Source organism: Littorina saxatilis, linkage group LG2, assembly GCF_037325665.1.
Source record: "Littorina saxatilis isolate snail1 linkage group LG2, US_GU_Lsax_2.0, whole genome shotgun sequence".
NCBI classification, from domain to species: domain Eukaryota; kingdom Metazoa; phylum Mollusca; class Gastropoda; order Littorinimorpha; family Littorinidae; genus Littorina; species Littorina saxatilis.
In genome coordinates this window covers 84,405,496-84,429,500 of record NC_090246.1, presented here as the reverse complement: position 1 = coordinate 84,429,500, position 24,005 = coordinate 84,405,496, and the positions used below count along the sequence as shown (strand labels likewise).

Here is a 24,005-nt window from a genome sequence, read left to right as displayed (position 1 = left end):
CATCAGATCACTCTCACAGCCAGGTACCTTCCGGGGAGCTTGAACACTTTGGCGGACGCGCTCAGTCGCTCCGACAAAGTGATTCAATCAGAGTGGACGATCACTCAAGGGGCACTGCTTCGCCTTTGGGCCCTCGTCCCAAAGCCTCTGGTGGATCTCTTTGCCACCCGTTTCTCGAAGAGGCTGTCAATCTTCGTCTCGCCATTCCCGGATCCCGAGGCTTGGCAGACAGATGCATTGGCCTTTCCCTGGACAGGGCTTCAGGCCTACGCCTTTCCTCCCTTCCAGCTACTCAGTCGAGTACTTCGGAAGGCGGAAATGGAGGGTCCGGATCTCCTGTTGGTCGCTCCTCTGTGGCCTTCTCAGGTTTGGTTCCCGGACCTTCTAAGGCTCGCCCACGGTCCACCAGTTCCGCTCTTTCTCACAAAAGGGGAACTGGTGCAGCCTCACACCGGCATACCACACGAGGATCCCTCGTCTCTGAATCTTCACGTGTGGAGGTTGTCCGGTCCTTTCTGAGGCGTTCTGGTGCGTCTGAGCAGACTCTCGACTTAGTGGAACGCTCTCATAGGGCTTCTACGTCGTCAGTCTATGCTTCCCACTGGAAGGCCTGGGTTGCCTGGTGTCAGGCCCAGGGTTTGAACGCGCTAGCCCCTCGGTCTATGCACGTGGCAAACCATCTTTCTTCGCTTGCGTCTCAAGGAGCCTCTGCTTCCTCCTTGAGAGTTAGGAGATCTGCCATTGCGGTAACCTTACGCCAGATGGGCCGCTCTATTGACGTCAGTGGAGTCATTTCACGGGTGATTAAGGGCGCTGCCCTTAAAGAGATTTCTACTCGTTCCCCCATGCCAAAATGGGATCTTTTCCTGGTCCTCGAGTTCTTACGTTCTGCACGTTTTGAACCTCTGGTCACGGCGAGTTTCGCTAACCTGACGCGCAAAACTCTTTTTCTGCTACTAGTAGCTTCTGCGCGCAGAGGAAGCGAGATCCATGCGCTCTCTGGAAACCCGGAGGATATCTCTAAAGAACCTGATGGTTCTATTTCCTTGCGTTTCCGGCCACATTTTCTGGCTAAGAACCAGACCCCTGACCAGGCCTCGCCTCTGGTTCGCGTCAAACCTCTGACTAGCATACTGGCTCCCGGAGATCCGGACGCCCTTAATTGTCCTGTGCGAGCCCTTGACATCTACCTTGCCCGGTCTCAACCGCTTAGATCGAAATCTCAAAATCTCTTATTTATCTCCATTAATACTGTGAGAAATAAGGATATTGCAAAGACGACAATGGCTCGGTGGGTGTCCGCTCTGATAAAACAAGCATATGAGTGGAACCTTGCGGAAAAGGGGGGGGCACTGCCTGCTTTCCCTCTGAACTCTGCTAGAGCTCATGAAACCAGAGCTTGGGCGTCATCTTTGGCCGTCCTACGGTCACGTAAGCTGGACGAGGTTCTACGCACAGCCTACTGGCGTTCTGAGGATGTCTTTTTGAACTTTTACCTCAGAGATGTCTCCGCTGTTCGGCAAGATGGTTCAAGAACGCTGCCTGCCTTGATCGCAGGTGGCCAGTTCATTTCAAGGGTTTGAGGTGAGTTTGGTTTTTCATTCCCACCGCCTTGTTGATGCTATCTGCTCTTTATGTGATTCGGAGTAAGAATATGTAATTTAATCGAAAATTTTTAAGTAAATTTTCATTTCATTAATATACTTACCCGAATCACATAGTGTATTCCCTCCCGCCAACCCCGCTTATGATATTTTAGTTTTTCTTTAATGTCGAATGAGTGTACCATGTGGTGCAGCAATGGAAGTGACGTCACATACCCGGCAGGGGAGGTAACTCCCCGGGTATATGGTCGTTGCCATAGCTGTGTTTACCTTTTTTGTGGTTGGGTTGCTTCCCTTTTAAACTTTAAGACGGGTAGCCTTTTCAGACCTTAGCTATTCAGACTGCGTCAATGCTCTTTATGTGATTCGGGTAAGTATATTAATGAAATGAAAATTTACTTAAAAATTTTCGATTTTCTTTTATTTTTGTCTTCATAACCTCTGTAAATTTACCTCCATTTAAAAAAACTAAAGACTCGCTCCTTTTTAAATACCTGCTTTTCTCAGATTTTTGGAGGTCTTAAAAGGGGGGTTCCACTGTAAAGTGAATTTAACGGTGATCACTGATGTGATGCCTGGGCTTGTCTTCGCTGTTTTCGTTTCTTTTCTGACCCTTCCTCAAAGTCCACACAGCTGTGGTGTTATTCAACAACCCAGTTTGCCCTAATTACAAGGGATGAGGCGTACATACTGTCGTTACACCACGGGGTGATTGGTCTGGGAAAGGAAGTGAATCGATTAAAGGGATTAGGTTGAACTGTGCTTTCAATCGCCATCAGTGCTTTGTCAGCGTTAACTCTCTCTCGTCTAATTTGTTGATAGCAAAGTTAGAGAATTTGAAAAGAGTGCAAATGCTGTGGTATGATGTCTGATGAAACTGCGTGCATTTCCCCTTTCACGTGTTTCGCCTTTCTCAAGGAAGGTTTGATATAAAAAATAAAATTAAAAAGCACTTTTTTTATATTTTCCCAACTGGCAGTACAGAAGGAAACAAGAAGAAAAATGGAAACATTGTTTTGCGTTCACTGTGTTTTTATTTCGGTTTCAAGAAGACATTTTGAGTGGGTAGATCAATACAGCTGTGAAAACAAGGGCAGTATGAGGTGAAAAAGCAATACTTGCCTAGCGGCATGTAAACTGGAAGAAAGGACAGATGTCAGCAATACATGTACTCATTATGGTCAGCTTGTTGGTTGAAGATGCTGTCCAATGGACTGTGTGTGTGTGTGGTGTACAGTGTGTGTATATGGTGTGCATGTGTGTGTGTGTGAGAGGGGTAAAGAGAGAGAGAGTCAGGTAAAGAGAGCTAGAGGGAGAGAGAAAGAGAGACAAAGAGACAGAGATCGGATAAAGAAAGAATCAAAGAGAGAGACACAGAGAGCGAGAAACACTGAGGTAAAAAGAGAAAGAGACAAATAAAGGGACATGAGACTGAGAGCTATGTGATAATGTGCTATTGATCGCCATGTTTTCAGCATGGAGGTCATTTACATGCGGCCGATCCTTTTCTGCAGTTTTAACACTGCTGACTTGTTAGATGACTTTGAAGACATGGCTATTTTCCATTTTCTGTAATGGGGAGAAGATTGGGGGTCGGCCCGCTATTGCGCGGGCCGCTATTGCACGGGGCCGCTATTGCGCGAATCTTTAGGGCCAGGGTTAGGGTTAGATTCGCGCAATAGCGGACCCGCGCAATAGCGACCCAGCCCCGAAGATTGTCATTGTTGTGCGGTAGATGCAGCACAACAGAAAATGTTTTGGGCAAACATATTGAAACAAATTTCTCTAATTTAGATACAGTAGAACTTGTTTCTAGAGACCACCCAAGGTATCAACCAAAAGTGGTACATGTACTTGTGGAAGAAATAAACAACTTTGAGGGTGGTCTCCAGGGCAGGTTTTTGGTATCGAGAGGTGGTCTCCAGGGCAGGTTTTTGGTATCGAGAGGTGGTCTCCAGGGCAGGTTTTTGGTATCAGCGGTGGTCTCCAGGGCAGGTTCCACTGGAATAAAGTATTATTGTATTGTTTTGTATTGTCTTGCACTGAAAGCTTTTTTTATCACATTTATCGTAAGGGGAAAGGAAATAATTGATCAGCTGCTCATGCAGGTAGATTCTCATTTGACAAGCAGCAGACACCCATTGATTAGTTTTCAGGCCAGGCATGTCATAATGTGAGACTGTGGTATGTAAAGACATTTAATGGTCTGCAAAGTCAGCAAAATAGTTGTAGATGGACTTCTAATTTTCATGTGTACCGCACATAATAAAACCAATAAGTTTAAATTTTTTGTCATGAAGGGAAGCTCATCCTCCTGCCCCTCAACCCCCTTCCCACCCCACCCCACCCCACCCACACCCCCAGCTGTATAACAAAGTTTATGGAACACTTCATTATAGACAAAACAAAACATTCACAAGACCTTTTCAGTCCTTTAGCAATTAGCAGCCAATTTGTTTCAGATTCTATTCTTGATTTGGAATGTTAGCAGGCTGTTTCGGATTTCTGAAGGTTCAGAGTAACAAAAAGGACGGCCTAAAAAGAAGATGATAAAAGTAATGACCTGTACTGGGCCACTCTTGTCCTAAAATGAAAGCAGGGCTTGGCAAATTCACACTCAAATTGCTAGGAATTCACAGGTACCTGAAGCAAACAAGATGACAATTCCTGTAAATTGCTTTCCTTGAGAGGGTGATGCACTAGCCATTTTTATCACATACAATATTTCTTTGCAAGTGTGAATCCTGGCTCTCACAGAAAGCAGTCACTCTGTTACACCAACCTGTCAAATACAAGTTTAAAACACAATATATCGATTGAACATTGGATTTCCCTTTTTTGAGCCATGTGACGTCAGAGGCCAAAATACAATTTGCATATTATGACTGCATAGTGGTTGTCTGAAATAAAGGTCAAAAACGAAATATAAACCGTGTATATATATGTCTGGTTGACAATCTGATTTTGAGGACAGTTGAACCTGCCGTGGCGACTACCTCGTGCTAATGACGACCTGCTCATAACGACCACCCCCAAGAAACCCAGACGACGTTTTTTTTATATATCGTTCACCTTTTCCATAACAACCAATTGTCTATAACTATAAGGACCACTTTTAGTTGTTCCCTTGGGTGGTCATTATTGACAGGTTCAACTGTATAATGAGAATTTTTCAATTAAAATACCAGAAATGTCTGGTGTACATATAATCCCTGTTGAGAGTAAGAGGAGGGGGGGATGAGGATGGTGGAGCTACATGTATAAAAATGAGGTCCAGTATTCTCAAGAAAGAGTTTCTATGTTTGTTCCAGATTTATCTTCATCTACGCTACTACACTTGCCCAAATGAACAGAGATGGATAGTTCGAGTTCTGTTCATCGTTCCCATCTACTCCTTCGACTCCTTTCTCTCCCTCATGTTCTTCAACAATGACAACTACTATGTCTACTTTGACAGTATCAGAGACTGTTACGAAGGTTAGTCTAGACCATTTGCCTTGAGATGCATGATAAGGTTTTAATGATAATTTATGTTTTCTGTTTAACAATCAAGTTTTTGCCTGCAGAGATGAATATATCTTTATTGTTATAATTGTAATCAATGGGTTTTTTTTAATTTTATGTAACTGGGCCTGTGAAAATACAACTTTAATTTTTTTTTTTTTTAGATAGATAGAAACATGTTTGTATTTTGTTTCTTTGTATATAATTTGTTTGTATTTTGTTTATTCTTGCCACATTTTTGTAAGGATTATCAAAGATTCTTGTGGAAAGTTTGGTCAAAATGAATGTTTTGTTCTACATTTAAACACAAGAGAAAACAGAACAGGAACCAGTGTTTTGGTATTTCTTTGTCAATATTTCGTCAGCTGTTGATAGCTGACTTCTTCGGGGTGACTGGAAAAGCAGCTTGGTTCTATATTCTGAAACACAGAAGAAGAAGGCTTGGGCATAGAAGGTTCTATGGTGATTACAGTTCTTGAACAAAGAATGTGCGCGCCTTCGTGAGCGAGGCTGGTACTACATATTGTTCATACGAAATGACAAACACAGGTTACAAGCGATAACGCGCAAAAGTACTGGTTTATTTGTTTTACATCTGATATTAGATATCAGTAATGCATATATATATTTACAGTACTACGTATTGCGGTAAAAAACTTATGAACAGAAAGAAAAAGAGAAAAGAAAACAAATTATTAGACATGGCAAAAGTATCACATGCATAAACAAGACACAAAAAGTAAAAAACGGGAAAAAATAAACAATCACAAGACAGGCGAAGACAAACAGACAAGAAAGTTACAAATACCAAACACTCGTTGGTTAGTCCTTCAACAACAATAAAGAGTTACGTTCCGTACGTTCAACAATACCATAAGCACTAAGAATACTCAAGAAACTTAGCATACATACGTTTAAAACCAAAATGGCTACTTTCAGAAAAATACAAAACGTTGACTCATCAGGCCAGGAATACAAAGCAAACTGTCAGTGTCATACCAAAAAGTCTCCTAACGACAATGTTCCTGCGTTAATCAAAGTCACAAATAAAATATTTACTCATCCATTTTCCCTCAATAGCGTTATCAGAAATAAGCCCGTTTACAAACGATCACCACAGACCGCAAGCTCTTTTACCTAAATTCTTTTAACGTAAGGCTGAAAAAGTCGGAGAAAACGTTTCACTTCGAACTTCGTTAACCACAGAAAACACAAGTTATCATTTATTTATTTATTTACGACTGTTTTTCCGTCTAGAATGCATGTGTCTGTAGTTGGTATGAGTGAGTGCGTCGCGTTCTCGCTGTGCGCCTGTCTGCGAGTGTATGAGTCCTTGTCGATTTGTGTTTCGTATAATGTTCACTATGTATTTTATATTTTGTAAGCGCCTAGGGCTATATTTAGATTAGGCGCACAAATGTTCATAATAATAATAATAATAATAAACATTAGCGACTTTCTAGCGTCTACAAAACATTGCTGTACGTTCACAACACTAGAACAGTTGGACACACAATATAAAAACACTACAACAAGTCAGACTTTCAACTCACGTTATACATAAACAACTCACAAAGTCATTACAAAATGGCGACCAAAACACAACACAAACAAGTAACAACAAAATTACCTTATGCGCTGTGTGGGTTGACCAGCAGTACCAAAAACGTGTTGCCTCTCAAACGAAGGGCACAAAACGATTCACACTTGAGAAACAACTCTCCAAGAACATTACGTTGACGTTAAAACATAACAAGAAACACTCCGTTGGTTCACTTGCTAACCTTCATACGTTTACATATCAAAACCAAACACTTCCTAAAACCCTCAGATCGACTGACGAGACAGGAGTCAAGCAGTGGTATTTATGGAAACAAAACCTAACATGGAATAGTTATTCAAAAGTCAAAGGTCACCGGATTGACCAACCAACAACATTCCTAAGACAGAATCGGGTGAAACTACTATTTTACAACCAATCAGTAACCGATCACGCACTTCGTGCATGCTCAAAACTTAAAACGGTATATTTAACAGAAAGAAGATCAAGGAACTAGCTGACATCACAAAACTAAAAACACGTGAGTCACACGTATTCTAAAACTTGCAACGCAGATTCGCAGGGCTCACCACAAAATTAAGACACGGAAAAGAGCACGTGAATCTCACGGTGTTCTAGAACTAAACGACGCAGTTTGTGACGCTCCGACCAAAACCAGGTCACAACAACTGAACAATGAGCACGTGAATCTCACGTAAAAATATTAACGCTCCACAAAACGGGTCACAACAAGGTGCCACAATAAAAACACGGTTTACTTCTTTTTACATCGTGCAATGGCTTGAGCAAACGTAATTACAACAAAAAGTAGGTGAATGCATGCCACATCGGCATGCACAAAGAAAATGCACTCACCAGAAACATTGACTCCCGCAGTGGGGCACTGCGGTTATGAAATTAAAGGCCCCTCCTGTTTTTGGAACCGCAGGAGCTTTCTAGTTTGCTGTTAGGTAGATTTTTGGTTTCTCTTTCCTGTCATGCTCTCTTTTTCTTCATGAATTCTTTTCTTTTTTCTGCCTTCTTGCTCATTCACCTGTATTTTTTCCAAAAATCTCTTCTCTTGCCGCTTGTCTCGCGATTCATGTATAGTTTAATCTGTTAGTGTTCTGATGTAAGTCCAGCAGTAGATAGGTTAAGCCTATTTTAACATACTGGAAACTGGTAATCTTCCAGTAGGTATTAATTTAGTTTTACTAAAGCCTGCTGGGACACAAGTAATGGGTTAGTGCATTTGTAAACAGGAATCGCTTGACAAGTGGCCCCCTTCCCCTTCCTCGTCCTGATATGGCTCTGCGTAGTCGGGTGGACGTTAAGCAACAAATAAACAAACAAACAAACAAAGAAACATTGACAATAACAAAGGAACAATTGACCATGTTTCTGGTGAGTACATGTTCATTGTTATCTTGTTCTTGTCTCTTGTTCCTATACAGTTCTTGAATGAAAGCAAAATGTACCTTTGTGTGTGCAGCTTTTGTGATTTACAGCTTCCTCAGTCTGTGCTATGAGTACCTGGGAGGTGAGGGGTCCATTATGTCGGAGATCCGTGGGAAACCCATCAGGTGAGACTTCCAAGTGATTGTTAAATACTGTGCAAACTTTTTTGATTATTATCTCCTGTGCTGTGAGTGTTGATGGTCTTGTTGGATGTAAAACTGGGGAAGACACTGAAGGAATTCTTATAATTCATTTACAGAACCTACAAGGCTTCAGAATATACTGTAGGTTTTGTTTGTTGTTGAGTTTGTTTCTTCGTTTCTTCGTTCCTTCGTTTGTTTGTTAGTTAGATGTTTTGTTTCTTTCTTTCTGTCTTTGTTGCTGTTAGTTTGAATGTGGACAAAATTAGGATCACACTAGGTATGAAGGAAACATTATTTCTGCTGTTGCCTGTAAGGGATGTCAGCTGACGTCTAGAGTAACTTGCTTTAATGGGCAGCAAACCGTTCTTTCTTTCTTTATTTGGTGTTTAACGTCGTTTTCAACCACGAAGGTTATATCGCGAGCAGCAAACCGTTCAATAAACAACAAAGAACAACAACAATGATCAAACAAAGTGTGCTTGTGTTGTGTATTCATTTATACATCGAGGGCATAGTGTAAGTCATCAATTCAGGTAAATACATTTTGTTATACAAATATCTACTGGCAGCGAACAGGTAAAGATATTGACATTGAGAGGCATTGTGGAAGACTGAGCATGACTTATTGTGACCTACCTGTGTGTATGTGTGTGTGCGCGTGTGGGTGTGTGAGTGTGTGTGCTTGCTACTGACGCCAGGAGAGGTTATAGAGTGATTATGTTGTTAATTTAAGTGGGTGTATTTAAATTGTTGTCATTGATTTTATTTATTTATTTATTTATTAAGGAGATTTCTATAGCGCATTACTAAAAGCACTATGCGCTTTACAATATCACTAGGTATAAGCACACGCAAACATACTCTGATTAAATAGAACTTAGCCTAACAAGACATACTAAGAACACTAAACATTTGAGTTCATACAAAAATACAAAAAGGCCTACACCGACTACAATGGACTATTTCAAATACAAAAATTTAGTTAACTATAAAAAGGCAGTGCATAAAACTCCATAATCCTAAGAAGGTCGAACAAATAAAAAACAATTAAAAAACATAAAAGACTATTTAACTATAATTACTTCGTAAAAGATAATAAACATGGAATACAAAGCTGTAGTTTTTAACAACAAATCTAAAAAGATTTTCATGCCATATTGCACAACACATTTTGACACACACCCAACCTCACACAAGCACACATACACACTTGCACACACACACACACACACACACACACACACACACACACACACACACACACACACACACACACACACACACACACACACACACACATATAGATTTGTTCTATAGATGCGTGTGTTTGGTGTGCTTGGCTAGAGTGAATGTTTCAAAACAGCAATTGTCGCAACGAATTCCCAACCTTGAGCAATAGAATATTGTGTATTGTGTGCGCAGGTCAAGCTGGATGTCGTGCACGTGCTGTCTGGCTGGATGTCAGTACACCATCGGCTTCCTCAGATTCTGCAAGCAGGTACACAATTTCATTCCACAGTACTCTTATGTCTTATGTCTTATGGTTTGTTTGATGGGTACCACCTCACCAGCTGCTTTGTTTTAGTCGGTCACTATCTTCCACCTAATCTTTGTGGGTCAGTCTCTTGTCTCTTGTTCATCTCCCTTTCTGATTGTTGCTTTAAACATATACTCGAGGCAAAAGAAACGCAAATGCTGCAGTGTTGTTGGGCTACCCATGAATTTGATGTTGAATTCATTCTCAATTACCCGATCCAGAAAGCATACAGAAAAGTGGACTATGAGTCTATTATGTTTGGTCGTGTATTTACTCTTGAAAGAGAATGTACTCAATATGGCTTCTGTGACTGTTATGTCTGTTCATTCATACATCAGGATTGCAGTTTCAATTCAATTCAATTCAATTCAATTAAATATAACTTTATTATCTGTATTTAGGACAAACAAATTGCATTTGTTCTTTTGGCTCGTATACACAGATATTACATCACATAAAGTCACATTGAAACCAGCTAACCTCTGTCAGAAAAAGTGATGTAGTATGTTGTTGATGTTGCAGGCTACCCTCCAGTTCTGCATTGTGAAGCCTGTCATGGCCATCCTCACCCTTCTCCTGCAGGCCTTTGGATATTATAAGGACGGAAACTTCTCGTGAGTTGATGAGACAGCCTGTTTTGGTTTTAAAAAACTTTATTTAATTTAACTATCGTGATATATATAATATCTTGCATGTAGGATCCACACTCAAGCATAGTGCTTATTATGTTAACGAATCAAAAAAAAATAGCTTGTTTTGTTAGACATCATTTACATTGTAATGTTTAGTAGAAGTGTAAGAAGTAATGAGCAGAACGCTTAAAAAGTAGTTGAAAAAGAGCCATTTCTTGATTGGGAAGGTTCTGTCTTCTGTGTGTGTGTGTGCGTGTGTTTGTGTTTTGCCCAACAAGTGTATATTACCATATCTGTTACATATTTCTCCTCATTACACTGGGAATGTGATGTGATATCTGTTGCGTTTTGGGTCCAGCAGACCATATAGGCCAAATCAGGACCCCATTTTTGGCTCACATGCGTAGCAAAAGTGAGTCTATGTACTCACCCGAGTCGTCCGTCCGTCCGGACGTCCGTCCGGAAAACTTTAACGTTGGATATTTCTTGGACACTATTCAGTCTATCAGTACCAAATTTGGCAAGATGGTGTATGATGACAAGGCCCCAAAAAACATACATAGCATCTTGACCTTGCTTCAAGGTCAAGGTCGCAGGGGCCATAAATGTTGCCTTAAAACCAGCTATTTTTCACATTTTTCCCATTTTCTCTGAAGTTTTTGAGATTAAATACCTCACCTATATATGATATATAGGGCAAAGTAAGCCCCATCTTTTGATACCAGTTTGGTTTACCTTGCTTCAAGGTCAAGGTCACAGGAGCTCTTCAAAGTTGGATTGTATACATATTTTGAAGTGACCTTGACCCTGAACTATGGAAGATAACTGTTTCAAACTTAAAAATTATGTGGGGCACATGTTATGCTTTCATCATGAGACACATTTGGTCACATATGATCAAGGTCAAGGTCACTTTGACCCTTATGAAATGTGACCAAAATAAGGTAGTGAACCACTAAAAGTGACCATATCTCATGGTAGAAAGAGCCAATAAGCACCATTGTACTTCCTATGTCTTGAATTAACAGCTTTGTGTTGCATGACCTTGACCCAAGGTCAAGGTCACATGTATTTTGGTAGGAAAAATGTGTAAAGCATGTGAGTCGTATGGGCTTTGCTCTTCTTGTTACACTTACACTGGGAAGAGCATAGGTCAGCACAAACATTGTACCATAGGTTGGCACAAATGCTGTAAGATAGGTTGGCACAAATGCAGCATCATAACAGGGCCATCAGTGGCTTTGTTTTCCAGTAGCTGAGACAGGTCAGCAAGTCCTGTGGGCACTAGGACTCAATACCTCATCAATAATGCATAGTGCAGACAAGTGACTTGTGTCACACACACTCTAAGCGAGTGTCTGGCCCAACACAGCTGGTTAAGTGGATCACCACTCTCACTCAATAAAAAAACCACTCCGGCCCTGATGACTACCTGGAGTGCATCACAGGGTTAGAACTATGGTGAAAGAGTCACTTAAAGGTACCGACCTTCCCGCATAAGTTCATGTTGACCGTCTGCAGTGCATCACAGGGTTAGAACTATGGTGAAAGAGTCACTTAAAGGTACCGACCTTGACGTGTACACTGTCACTTTCACAGCCACAGATCTCTCCAGGTCTTTCACATGGACTAAGAGCATCCTTTCACTTTGACACATACCACAAATCAACATTAGAGACATCCAGATTTGCCTTCGTCAAAAGTTCGTGAGTTCCGATCTTCGCGAGTTTGTTGAAGTGGTGACATCACATCCCGTCACAGTCACCACTTTCCAATTTCGGTCCAGATCTACGCCAAGTTCTTCGTGCGCGTTCGTCTGTTTTTTGAAACAGTGATGACGAGTAGTGTTATATATGACGAGTCTTTTTTATCGGAATACTCCAGACATCTGAATATGCTGGGTACACAAGCAACACTGAAAAAAAAAATTGATTTTTAGATTCATTCCTGTAAAATCTCCCAACTCTAAAACAAATAGGCCTAGTGGAAACAAGTGTCTTGTGCAAGAGAGATCAAGGGAGATGATTGGCAGGATATGTCGCCCGTCGACTTAAGTTCTGAGTTTTGTGTGGGTATCCGTGTTCATGCACTAGGCCTCCAAAATGAACAGTTTAGAGATGCACAGTCCACAGAAGCGTCGTAAAGATATTAAACTTTAACACTGCACACATAAAACATATTTTTAACATTATGAAAAGGACTAAAAGTACTCACGAAGATTGCTGATTGAGGTTCGTCAAACACGCCTTTTTCACCACGCAGATCCCGGCGTGGTTCAATGATGGTTCCAGGAATGATCAATCTACGTCGGACAACTTTGTCGTTGACGGTATGAACTTCTGAGGTTGAGTCTAACTTTCGAGTCGAGGGGAAATTTCTTCGGTCTTTGAGTTTGGCCACTGAGGTTACCTCTAGATACTTTGCAGAAGGGGTGACAGCTACTTCTTCCGCATTTGGCGATTTCAAAGGCAATAGGGAGACTGATTCTCGTTTCCGCTTTCGGGAATCTCCTTCCGTCGCCTATGAAATGGCAAAGGTGATGAACCGGTAAGGAAAGGTTGCTACCATACCCCGGAACCGGCGAACCGGAACCGGAGGTAGCCGGCAATCCTGATGTGTGAACAACCGGAAACACTGAAGTGCTATGCCCGGAAGCCGACACGTTCAGTCCCCCACCATCCGAAACCGAACGATCTACCCTGATCCCTTTGGGCAGAGTTCACAAACATCCGTTTCAGGCGTTTCTGAACTCTGCTTGGGATCCAGCCTCTCAGGGTTGGGACTGTCCCTTCCCCTTCAAGATTGGTTTCAGGAGACAACAAGACAGTGGTTGGACACATCTTGGTTGACTCAAGGCGTCCCGATTTCGCTTCCTCCTCCAGAGATGCATCTGTTTACGGACGCTTCTCTTCAGCGTTGGGGAGCCCATTTAGAGGGACGCACAGCTTTGGGTCTTTGGGACCAAACTCAAAAGTTGATGCATATCAACGTTCTGGAGCTAGAAGCGGTGCGCCTGGGTCTTCTGGAATTTGTTTCCTCCCTCCAGGGCAAACAGATGTTGGTGCACACAGACAACACAACTGTGGCTGCTTATCTAAACAAGCAGGGAGGCACGCGATCTCTTATCCTGTCCAACAGGGCGTGCGAGATCATCACTTGGGCTTTCCACCAGAAGATCACGATTTCAGCCAAATACCTGCCAGGTTGTCTGAATGTTCTAGCAGACTCCCTCAGTCGTTCGTCGCAGATTCTACATACAGAGTGGACGATCACGCACCAGGCGCTGCTACGTCTCTGGGCACAGGTGGACAAACCGGTCATAGATCTGTTCGCCACGCGTTTCTCTCGGGGGCTTCCGCTCTTTGTGTCTCCGGTTCCAGACCCGGAGGCTTGGGAGGTCAACGCCTTGGAGATAAGCTGGACGGGGCTGAGAGCGTACGCTTTCCCCCCTATCCCGCTGTTAGGCAAGGTGCTAAGGAAGGCAGATCTCGAACGGCCTTACCTGGTGCTGATAGCACCGTTCTGGCCAAGCCAGGCTTGGTTTCCGGATCTCCTTCTCAGAAATTACTTTTTATTTCTGTCAACACAGCTAGAGACAAGGATATTGTTAAAACAACTCTGGCGAGGTGGTCTTCTGCACTTATCAGGCAGGCTTATAAGTGGTGGCAGACACATGGGGGGGTGTTCTGCCCTCCCATTACGTTCTCCTCGAACGCATGAGGCGAGAGCTTGGGCTACCTCGCTAGCTGTTTTGCACTCAGGCAGGATTGCGGAGGTGCTTAAGGCAGCTTATTGGACGTCGGATGACGTCTTCATCAACTATTACCTGCGAAACATTTCTAGTACTCGGCAGGACGGTAGTAACTGTTTACCAGCCATGGTGGCAGCTGGCCAGATCCTGTCCAGGGATTAGGTGAGTTTCCCGCCACCTCATGTAGCAATTATCTGCTATATATGTGAGTTGGAGTAAGAATATGTGATTTAATCGAAAATTTCAACAATAAATTTTCATTTAATTAATATACTTACCCAACTCACATAGTAAATACCCTCCCTACCTACCCCGCAAACGTTTTTGTTTTGAAGGTGGTGTTTTATTGGGAATGACTATACCGGCAGTATGACTCGCGCATGAGCGGGCAGCCGGTGAGGGGAGGTAACTACCGGGCCTTGACTTCAAGGTTTGTTTTGTTTTGGGAGTTACCTCCCCCAGGTTACCAGGGTCAGTGCTTCAATGTCTAAGCATCAAACGGAAGTTAATGCTATATGTGAGTTGGGTAAGTATATTAATTAAATGAAAAATTTATCGTTGAAATTTTCGATTTTTGTTTGTTGTGCAGACTTGCGAATGGCTACCTGTACATCACCATCATCTACAACATCTCCGTCAGTCTGGCTCTCTACGCTCTCCTCCTCTTCTACTTTGCCACCCGCGAGCTGCTGAGCGCCTACGACCCTGTGCTCAAGTTCTGCATTATCAAGTCCGTCATCTTCCTCTCCTTCTGGCAAGGTGAGAATTTGGCATTTTCAGAGATTTAGATTTTAATGTCTGCTTCTGAGGCATGATTATGGCTTGTTTATAGCATTTCTGTTCCTTTTTGACTCACATGCGAAGCAAAAGTGAGTCTATGTACTCACCCGAGTCGTCCGTCCGTCCGGCCGTCCGGAAAACTTTAACGTTGGATATTTCTTGGACACTATTCAGTCTATCAGTACCAAATTTGGCAAGATGGTGTATGATGACAAGGCCCCAAAAAACATACATAGCATCTTGACCTTGCTTCAAGGTCAAGGTCGCAGGGGCCATAAATGTTGCCTAAAAAACAGCTATTTTTCACATTTTTCCCATTTTCTCTGAAGTTTTTGAGATTCAATACCTCACCTATATATGATATATAGGGCAAAATAAGCCCCATCTTTTGATACCAGTTTGGTTTACCTTGCTTCAAGGTCAAGGTCACAGGAGCTCTTCAAAGTTGGATTGTATACATATTTTGAAGTGACCTTGACCCTGAACTATGGAAGATAACTGTTTCAAACTTAAAAATTATGTGGGGCACATGTTATGCTTTCATCATGAGACACATTTGGTCACATATGATCAAGGTCAAGGTCACTTTGACCCTTATGAAATGTGACCAAAATAAGGTAGTGAACCACTAAAAGTGACCATATCTCATGGTAGAAAGAGCCAATAAGCACCATTGTACTTCCTATGTCTTGAATTAACAGCTTTGTGTTGCATGACCTTGGATGACCTTGACCTTGGGTCAAGGTCACATGTATTTTGGTAGGAAAAATGTGTAAAGCAGTTCTTAGTGTATGATGTCATTGCTAGGTTTAGTTATTTGACCTTGACTCTGAAGGTCAAGGTCATGTAAAGGTCAAGGTCAAGCATGTGAGTCGTATGGGCTTTGCCCTTCTTGTTTTGATTTAGAATGGGTCAAAGTAGTATTTTTGACTAATCTGAGTAATCGGTGAGTCTTAGTAATGATGATATCTTGCCAACGGCAAAGGTCGAGTCGTACAAGTATTTGGTTTTGTTGTTGTTGTTATTGTTTTATTGTGAATCGTGAACATTAGATGATCATGCCCATTTCCTACTTTTACGAGTTGTAGACATGCAGATTTGGAATAGGCGGTTGCAAAAACACAATGCAGCCCCATCATGACCAAAGCTTGAACAGTGTCAGCGACATCTGTTGGATTGTCATGAACCAGAAGACAGCGAAGGAACCATTTACTGGGAGTATTCACTGAACTACAGAAGGTGGATGCTGAGATCTCAGTTTACAGTGCAGTTTACAACCCCCCCCCCCCCCCCCCTTTTTTAAGACCTCCAAAAATCTGAGGAAACCAGGTCTTAAAATGGGGGTAAATTTACAAAGGTTATGAACAAAACGACAGAAAACAAGAGGCGAAGCCTTCAAGGCTCACGTAAGAAATCGACAAACAGTAACACAAACTCAATCACTCCGTCACACATACACACACACACACACACACACACAGTAAGCATAGGTGACACTGTGCAAGAAAGCGAGACACTAGATCTAGATCTGTCTGTCTGCATGTAGCCTACTTACAGGGACACGACTGCCAACTAGTCTCGGCCCGCTCAAAATAACAATGACCGAGACTTTCAGTAATTCCTTCGCGTGACGTCTAACCCTCTTACGTCATAATGTGACGTCTTCAAATGACGAAATGTTAAAGTTTCTACCACAGACATACACACGCACACACACACACACGCACGCACAGACAGACAAAGTTACGATCGCATAGGCTACACTTACGTGAGCCAAAACCAGGGTCTTAAAAGGGAAGAAATCTTATATTGGGTGGTCCTAAAAGGGGGTTCCTGCTTTTATAAGGTTCTCAAAAGTCAAAACACATACAACAAAGGCACAATTTATGTGGTAAGAGTTTACGCTTTCAGAAACTCTTATTACAGAAGTCAAAACGTTCAAAAAAGCAGAACTTATAGGCTAATATTTTACGCTTTCAGAAACTCTCATTGACCTTTTTCTGTGTGTGTGCCAGGTGTTGTGCTGGCCATCCTGGAAAAGACAGGCGTCATGAGCCCCATCGTCATGGAGGACGGAGAGCTGAGGGCGGGTACCGTGTCCGCTGGCTGGCAGAACTTCTTTGTGGGCCTGGAGATGTTCCTGGCGGCCGTGGCTCTGCGCTTTGCTTTCCCCCACAGCGTCTACAGCTCCGGTCCCAGTGCTGGCCACGGTCGCACCGTGTCGCTGCAGAGCATCTCGTCCTCGCTGAAGGAGACCATGAACCCCCGTGACATCATGCAGGACGCCATTCACAACTTCCACCCCCAGTACCAGCAGTACACCCAGCACACCCAGCATTCCGGATCCAAACAGGTGAGGAGTAGTCACTGCTGGATCTAAGCTACTGGGGATAAAAGTTTAGTTAGTTCACAGCTGGGATCCAATTGGAGGGGGGGGGGGGGGGGGCTTGGGTCTCGGTCTTTAGAATGCCAGATATTTTAAGTGACAGTTTACACTGCAGTTGTGGCATGCTCCAAGGTAATTTTCGGGATAATAAGGCGCTTCGTTATATAGGGCACAACCCTCACTTACATTACATAATCTTACCCCAATTCTCATAAATGCATTGACTTCAATCTCACATGCTAGATGTCATAAAACTACTCAAATTACCTGCCCTTGTAAGGGTGGTAACCAAGCTAAAAACAGACGCCATAGCCGTTGCTATGACCCGTTCCACCTGGTTACCCACAACCCACTGCGCACCACGTGAGCGCCGGCATCCGGAATAATCATTCTCGACTTTCGACGACGCACGTAGGATGTGCGGAATTTGACGCTCACTTGGACTTCACTAGCCTTTGTCTTTTAGACGATCCAGGCTTGTGGGGTCCTTTACCTGTTCGCCATTCACTTGGTGAGATCTGCCCTTTTTATTGAATTGAATTGTTGTTGTTAGCTGCTTGGTTTTACAGCCGCAGAATGTGCGGAATTCGACGCTCACTTGGACTTCACTAGCCTTTGTCTTTTAGACGATCCAGGCTTGTGGGGTCCTTTACCTGTTCGCCATTCACTTGGTGAGATCTGCCCTTTTTATTGAATTGAATTGTTGTTTTTAGCTGCTTGGTTTTACAGCCGCGTCAGAAATTTACGTTTCTGGTCGGTTATGGTTTTCGGCCGTTTAGCTTTTTCAAGATGGCCGATACCAAGCAGTAACTTGGTGCGAGGCAGGAAGGGGAGAAGGCTTATAGCCTTATTTAGAAACCTCTGTGCGGGTCGACGACCCTTTGAGTAGTACTTCTTTTGTAGTAGCTATTCAGGCGGATAAGGTTTCGTTTTTTCTCCCCAGCCCGCATCTTCAGCCCTGACTGCAGTGCAGGCTCAGCAGCCTCTCCAGCCTGGAGGGTTTTGGCACTGTAGTGCAAATCTGATGGGTACTTCACTAAAGCGCTTCTAACTCTGCAACTAATAGTTGTAGACACATAAACTTTGGTGTGTTGTATGCAGGGACCGCGTTTACGCACGATTTTTGCGTATTTGACGCATTTTAAAAGTCGCTGACGCGTTTTTTTCGCCGCGCCGCGTAAGCCATACGCAAAAATATTGTAACTTTTTCTTGTCTTCACGCAGCGCTTTTGCTCTGACTTAATAATCACCCGATCCTGAAACTGACTATAGGGCTCGAGAAGTGACGACACACATGAAATCTGCGCGTCAAAACTAAAGTCCGTTTCTTTTTGCATCGAAGTATCGCAAACGAACGTAACGAGGGTATTACCAGATAATGTCTTGTCGGATAATGAAACAGACATTAGCTGCTCTCCCATCTCGCGCTTCCAAAAGGCGGAAAGTGTGTCTAGTCGTATTAGAGCGGGAAACAAACTCGCAAGGCCCGAAGGTTGGAGACAGCAGGGGTGTTATTCGACAGGCGTGCGCGGAGTTCGACAGGAAAACTCGCCGTATTTAGGTAAGGAGTGTCTTTAAGTCTTTCGTGCGTTTTTTGTTTGTGTCTGTACGTGTTTTCGTAGTACGCAAAAATATTGGTCCGTGACGCGTTTTTTTCGTTTCGTTGCGTATGACTTACGCGTTTTTTAAAAAGCTAGCGCGATCCCTGTGTATGATAAGTGCATGTTTTTACCTGTTGAGTAGCAGTCAGTACCTTCTGAAGTGTGTAAAGTTCAAAGAAATCCTTCTTCCAAGTCACAAACACAACACCAAAAAGTATGTAAACACACCACTCTGTCACAGTTGTTCCAACAAGTCACAGGATGTTTCTGTCTCACATTTGCATCGAAGCCCGCGCACAGGTCTTGTCCACTCTAATCAACACTTGTTTCACTCGATTGAGACGAAGAAACGTCCCATTCGGCATCATGATCACTGATCACTGTCATCATCAAGGAAAATCTCGTCAAGAACCTGCCTCAACGAGTAGCGGCGTTGGTTGCTCATATTTCACAGGAAAAATGCTCAAAAAACACTCAATCGGACGATTTTTGTTTGCCAAATTGCTCCAAACAAAGAAGAAGGAAGTGGGAACAGATTTACCTCCCTTGCTTGTGACCTGTCTTTTATTTTTAGATCAGAAACAAGGTCAGAGAAGATGCGTGTCAACGCCCGACAGTTTGTCGGGCACAGGTGTTGAAAGCTGCTGAGGAGCGCCCGACAAACTGTCGGGCGAAGGGCGGAAAGAGTTAAGGAGAACCAGTCAGTGTCTTCTACTTTCGGTGGGCTTAACTATATGTGTTTTCATTTCTAAGCAGTTTCAGGCACGATCGGCGGTTCCCGTCTCCCGCCCTCTGTGGCGGACACTTCCTTGCTGGCTGGAGGATGCCCTTTGGCCTAGGCGACGTCTGCTGGCGTACTCCTTGGCAGCCCTACTACTTCAGCTTCGCGCCGTGGTCTGGTGCAAATGGCCAGTTCGGTTCAGCCCTTTCTGCCTCTGGTGGCACTGGGTTGTTCACGAGCACCCTCTCCTCTCAGGAGGGGGACCGGCTCCCTACCTGCCTCTGACCACTCTGACTACCTCTGGTTTTTCTCAGTGTGTTATGCAGCCCCTCCTTTTGGGGGGGATGGGGGGGGGGATTGCTGATTCGCACCGTGGTCTGGTGCAAATGGCCAGTTCGGTTCAGCCCTTTCTGCCTCTGGTAGTACTGGGTTGTTCACGAGCACTCTCTCCGTAGGGAGAGGGGGCCTGCTCTCCGCCTTTTAGCACAGCTGAGCGGGCATGCAGCCCCCTTACCGTTTGGAAGGGGGAGTGGGGGGGGCATGGTAAGTCACAGCCTGGGCTTGTTCCCACTCTGCATCAATGGGGGCAGGGGGCTGTGTCTGTGGCCCACCGTGGGCGCTGTTGGACTGTCTTCTCAGTCTATACCGCTATTGTCCTCGGCCGGCAACCGCCCCCTCCCCCCCTGAGGGGGTGGGTGGGCGGTGGGGCTACAGGACGTCAGCAGGTGGACGGGTGGGGGTCGGCCTTTTAAGGTTGCGTCTCTCACACCGTCTCTCCCCCCTCCAGGGGTTTACTGCTGTGACGAGCCACCCCCACCCCATCTGGGGCGCGGCGTGGTTCAAGCCAGTCAGCACAGCTGGTGTGGGACGTACGGCCTTTCCAGGCTACGTTACATACCCCTCCTCCGTCCCATTTGGGGCAGGGAGCTGTGTTAGCTGCCTGCACTCGTCACGGGTTGGCTCAAACTGGTCAGACCAGTTTTGGCGGCTGAGGCCAGTCTCGCACAGCGGTCGGGGAACAATGAGCTTTGCTCTGCTTTGTTCTCGGCAGGGTGCTGTGCCGGCTGCCTACCCCGCTACTCCCTTGGGGTAGGTGAGTGGTGGCGGTGGCAGGCGGAGACAGAACATGCTCTTAACTCTCCAGTCTCCCATTCTTTGTGTTCTGACACAATGGATGGTGGGGACTCGGACTACAGTATCGCCTTGCCAGTGGTCATTGTCCTCAGCCAGCATCCGTCACACCCCCCCCCCCCCCCCCCCTCCCCTCGGGGTGGGTGAGCGGTGGGGCTACAGGACGTCAGAGGGTGGACGAGTGGGGGTCGGCCGTTTACGGTTGTGTCTCATTCAGTTCCCCCCCCCCCCCCCCCCCCTCCAGGGGTTACTGCTGTGACGAACCACCCCCCCTCCCCACTCGGGGCACGGCGTGGCTCAAACCAGGCAGACTGGTTCTCAGCACTGGGATGCTTCTCTCGCACAGCGGGTGGGGTACGGCTGGCCGGGCTTGGCTTTGTCTCGTACCCCCACTCTCCCTCCTTCTCGGCAGGGCGCTGTGCCAACTACCAACCCCTCTCCCCCCTCGGGTCAGGTTGGCGGTTTGGGTTGGCAGGCAGAGACAGATCACGCTTTTCACTCTCACTCTGTGGCAGCTTACTTTTTCCCGGAAGGGGTGGCGGCTTCAGAGCAGGGTGTCTCTCTTCCTCCCTCTTCCGCCGGTGACTTTGGGTCTACGCGGGCTTACTCGCAATCGTTTCGATTTGCCGAGTCTTCGGTGATTGCCTACCACATGTCGCAGCTCTTGGCTTGACCCGCACCTCAGGGTAGTGGTCTTCAGCCTACACCTTTCCCGCTGCTTCATGCGCATGGTCCTGCTCCTCCTTCTGCTAGCCAGTGGCTGGCTTCTGGGTTTCAGGCTGCTTCGTTCTCACTTTTAGTGTGGAAGAAGCTAGGTTGGAATGTCAAGTCTCAGAATCTGATCCAGACATTTTCATTGCCAAGGGCTAGTTTTCCCGCTCCGTCGGAACTAGTCTCTTGGCTCCACAAATGGACCACATGGAACATGGGGTTTCGTGATCTTACTTCTCCCTCTCCTCTCTGGAGGAGGTGGGACGGCATGGTCTAGAGTTATCTGCTTTTGCTGAGACTCTCCTCTGTGCTCTCATACGAGCCATCATAACCTCCCTGGACTCGTTTCGGTTTAGGGAGGATGCCTCGGATAGGGCCGTAGCCATGCTGCTTGCAGCTCTGGCTAGGGTCATCACTGAGCAGATGAGTTCGTCAGTGATGTTCTATGCCCACACTGTCTTCACCAGGTGTGATCTCCTTCTTTTACAAGGTTTGATTTCACACCGGTGACTGGTCGATCTTTTATCAGAGTCAATCAGCTTGCCAGCGGCACTTTCAGATGGTGTTGAACCAGGCGCTTTGCCTTGCGTTCTCCGTAAACCAGGCAAAATCCGAGCTGTCCCCATCCCAGGTTTTTTACCCGGGCATGCCGTTCGACACTGTCTCTTGGAAGGTTCGTCCTTCACAGGAGAGAATAGAGAGGCTTTAGGCTCTTATCACTGCCAGGCTGGCACGAGAGCAGACCTCTGCGAGGTCCTTAACTTTGATCCTCGGTCAGATGGAATCGATGGCTATGCTGGCCCTCTGGTCTTGGTGCATGAAGCACATAGGTTCTCCACTTTCTCTGTGTATGCCCCTCATTGGCCTTCTTGGCCAATTGGTGTATAGAGCGGGGGTGCAACTCCTTAGCGCCCCTTTCTCAATCCAGGTGGTTAATCACCTCTGTTTCTTATTGGCTCTGGGCAGCTTGGGCTCGTCTCTGAGGTCTCGGCTATCTCAGCTACTTTGAAACAAATAGGCCTCTCTTCTGATGTTCATGGCGCTTTTGCAGGCATGATCAAAGGACCTTGTTTTAAGAGGTTTAGAGGCGTACCCTAGTATAACGCGTAGGACTTTGTTACTCTTACTCTGGGCCTCAGCCCCGAAGGGCAGTGAGACCCATGCGTTATTGGGGTTTATCGGAGGATGTAGCCTTGGAACATAGTTCCGTTTTTTCACGGCTTTTTGGCCGGATTTCCTTGCATCAGAAACCTGGTCAATCTCCTCTGGTGTTTAATTCCCTCCTCTTGGGAGGATTCTCGCTCCGGGCGATTTGGATTTTCTAACTGTCTGGTTAGAGTTTTAAAATCCTTTTTAACTTGCGCTCAGTCAATTGGAACTAAGAGCCAAAGGCTCATGTTCTTATCTCTTTAACCTATAGGTGAAAGAGGCTTCTCTTAATTGACGCCCACAAGAGGTGTTGCTACTTTCATAGGACAGTCCTATGAGTGGTGGCCTATTGAACACAAAGGGGGGGGGGGCGTTCAGTCCTCCCTCTGTTCCTTTACAGGTGTTCAGGAGTCCAGAGCCTGGGGTTCTTCTCTCGCTGGTGGTGTTCCTGTCACTTATGCGAAGTTTTGCCAACAGCTCATTGGAATTTGGAAGTCGGATGACGTGTTCATTAATCTTTTATCTCCTGGACATCTCCTGCTCTTGACTTGATGGGGCCATTTCCTTGCCCTCGTTAGTTTCTGCAGGACAGGTTCTCTCAGGGACATTAGTAAGTTCCCTCCACCTTTAGGAGCAATCTGCATTTATGAGAATTGGGGTAAGAATATGTAATTTAATGGAAAATGTCAATAGTAAATTTTCATTTGATTAATATACTTACCCAATTCTCATAGTTAATACCCTCCCATCCATCCCCGCTACTTAATTTCCTACGGGTTTTTGAGAAGTCTCGAATGATTATTCCGGATGCCGGCGCTCACGTGGTGCGCGGTGGGTTGTGGGTAACCAGGTGAAACGGGTCATAGAAACGGCTATGGCGTCAGTTTTTAGCTTGGTTACCACCCTTACAAGGGCAGGTAATTTGAGTAGTTTTTCGACATCTAGCATGTGAGATTGAAGTCAATGCATTTATGAGAATTGGGTAAGTATATTAATCAAATGAAAATTTACTATTGAAATTTTCCATTTTAAGGTAAATTTGTGAAAAATCAACACATTAGGCGCTTCTGGTGTTTTGGGGGCACATCTAAGAAAGAATACAGAGTGAAAATATTTTTGCTCTCGATGTGCGGTGAGATCAAAGACTGGTTCACTCTAATAGCTGGTTGGCCTTGAGACCTCGGGTCAATGACCCGTACTTGCCAGCTGAGACCAGCTGCCTGCCCCAGTTTACAGACACTGACCTTCTTACCCCGGGTCAATGACCAAGTTTTACCTGAGAGGAAACTTCCTGCCCCAGTTTACAGACACTGACCTTCTTACCCCGGGTCAATGACCAAGTTTTACCTGAGAGGAA

General features: G+C 44.9%; 1 protein-coding gene across 1 annotated transcript in view; it reads left to right on the top strand.

Annotated features, from left to right (window-relative positions):
- The window catches only part of LOC138959966 (transmembrane protein 184B-like), a 48,513-nt gene that overhangs the window by 14,121 nt on the left and 10,387 nt on the right, over positions 1-24,005 (top strand). The window contains exons 3-8 of the mRNA XM_070331669.1: positions 4,916-5,081; positions 8,141-8,231; positions 9,672-9,747; positions 10,309-10,400; positions 14,759-14,928; positions 16,965-17,302. Of these exons, the coding sequence (XP_070187770.1) occupies positions 4,916-5,081; positions 8,141-8,231; positions 9,672-9,747; positions 10,309-10,400; positions 14,759-14,928; positions 16,965-17,302 (933 nt within the window). The remainder of the gene's footprint in view (positions 1-4,915; positions 5,082-8,140; positions 8,232-9,671; positions 9,748-10,308; positions 10,401-14,758; positions 14,929-16,964; positions 17,303-24,005) is intronic.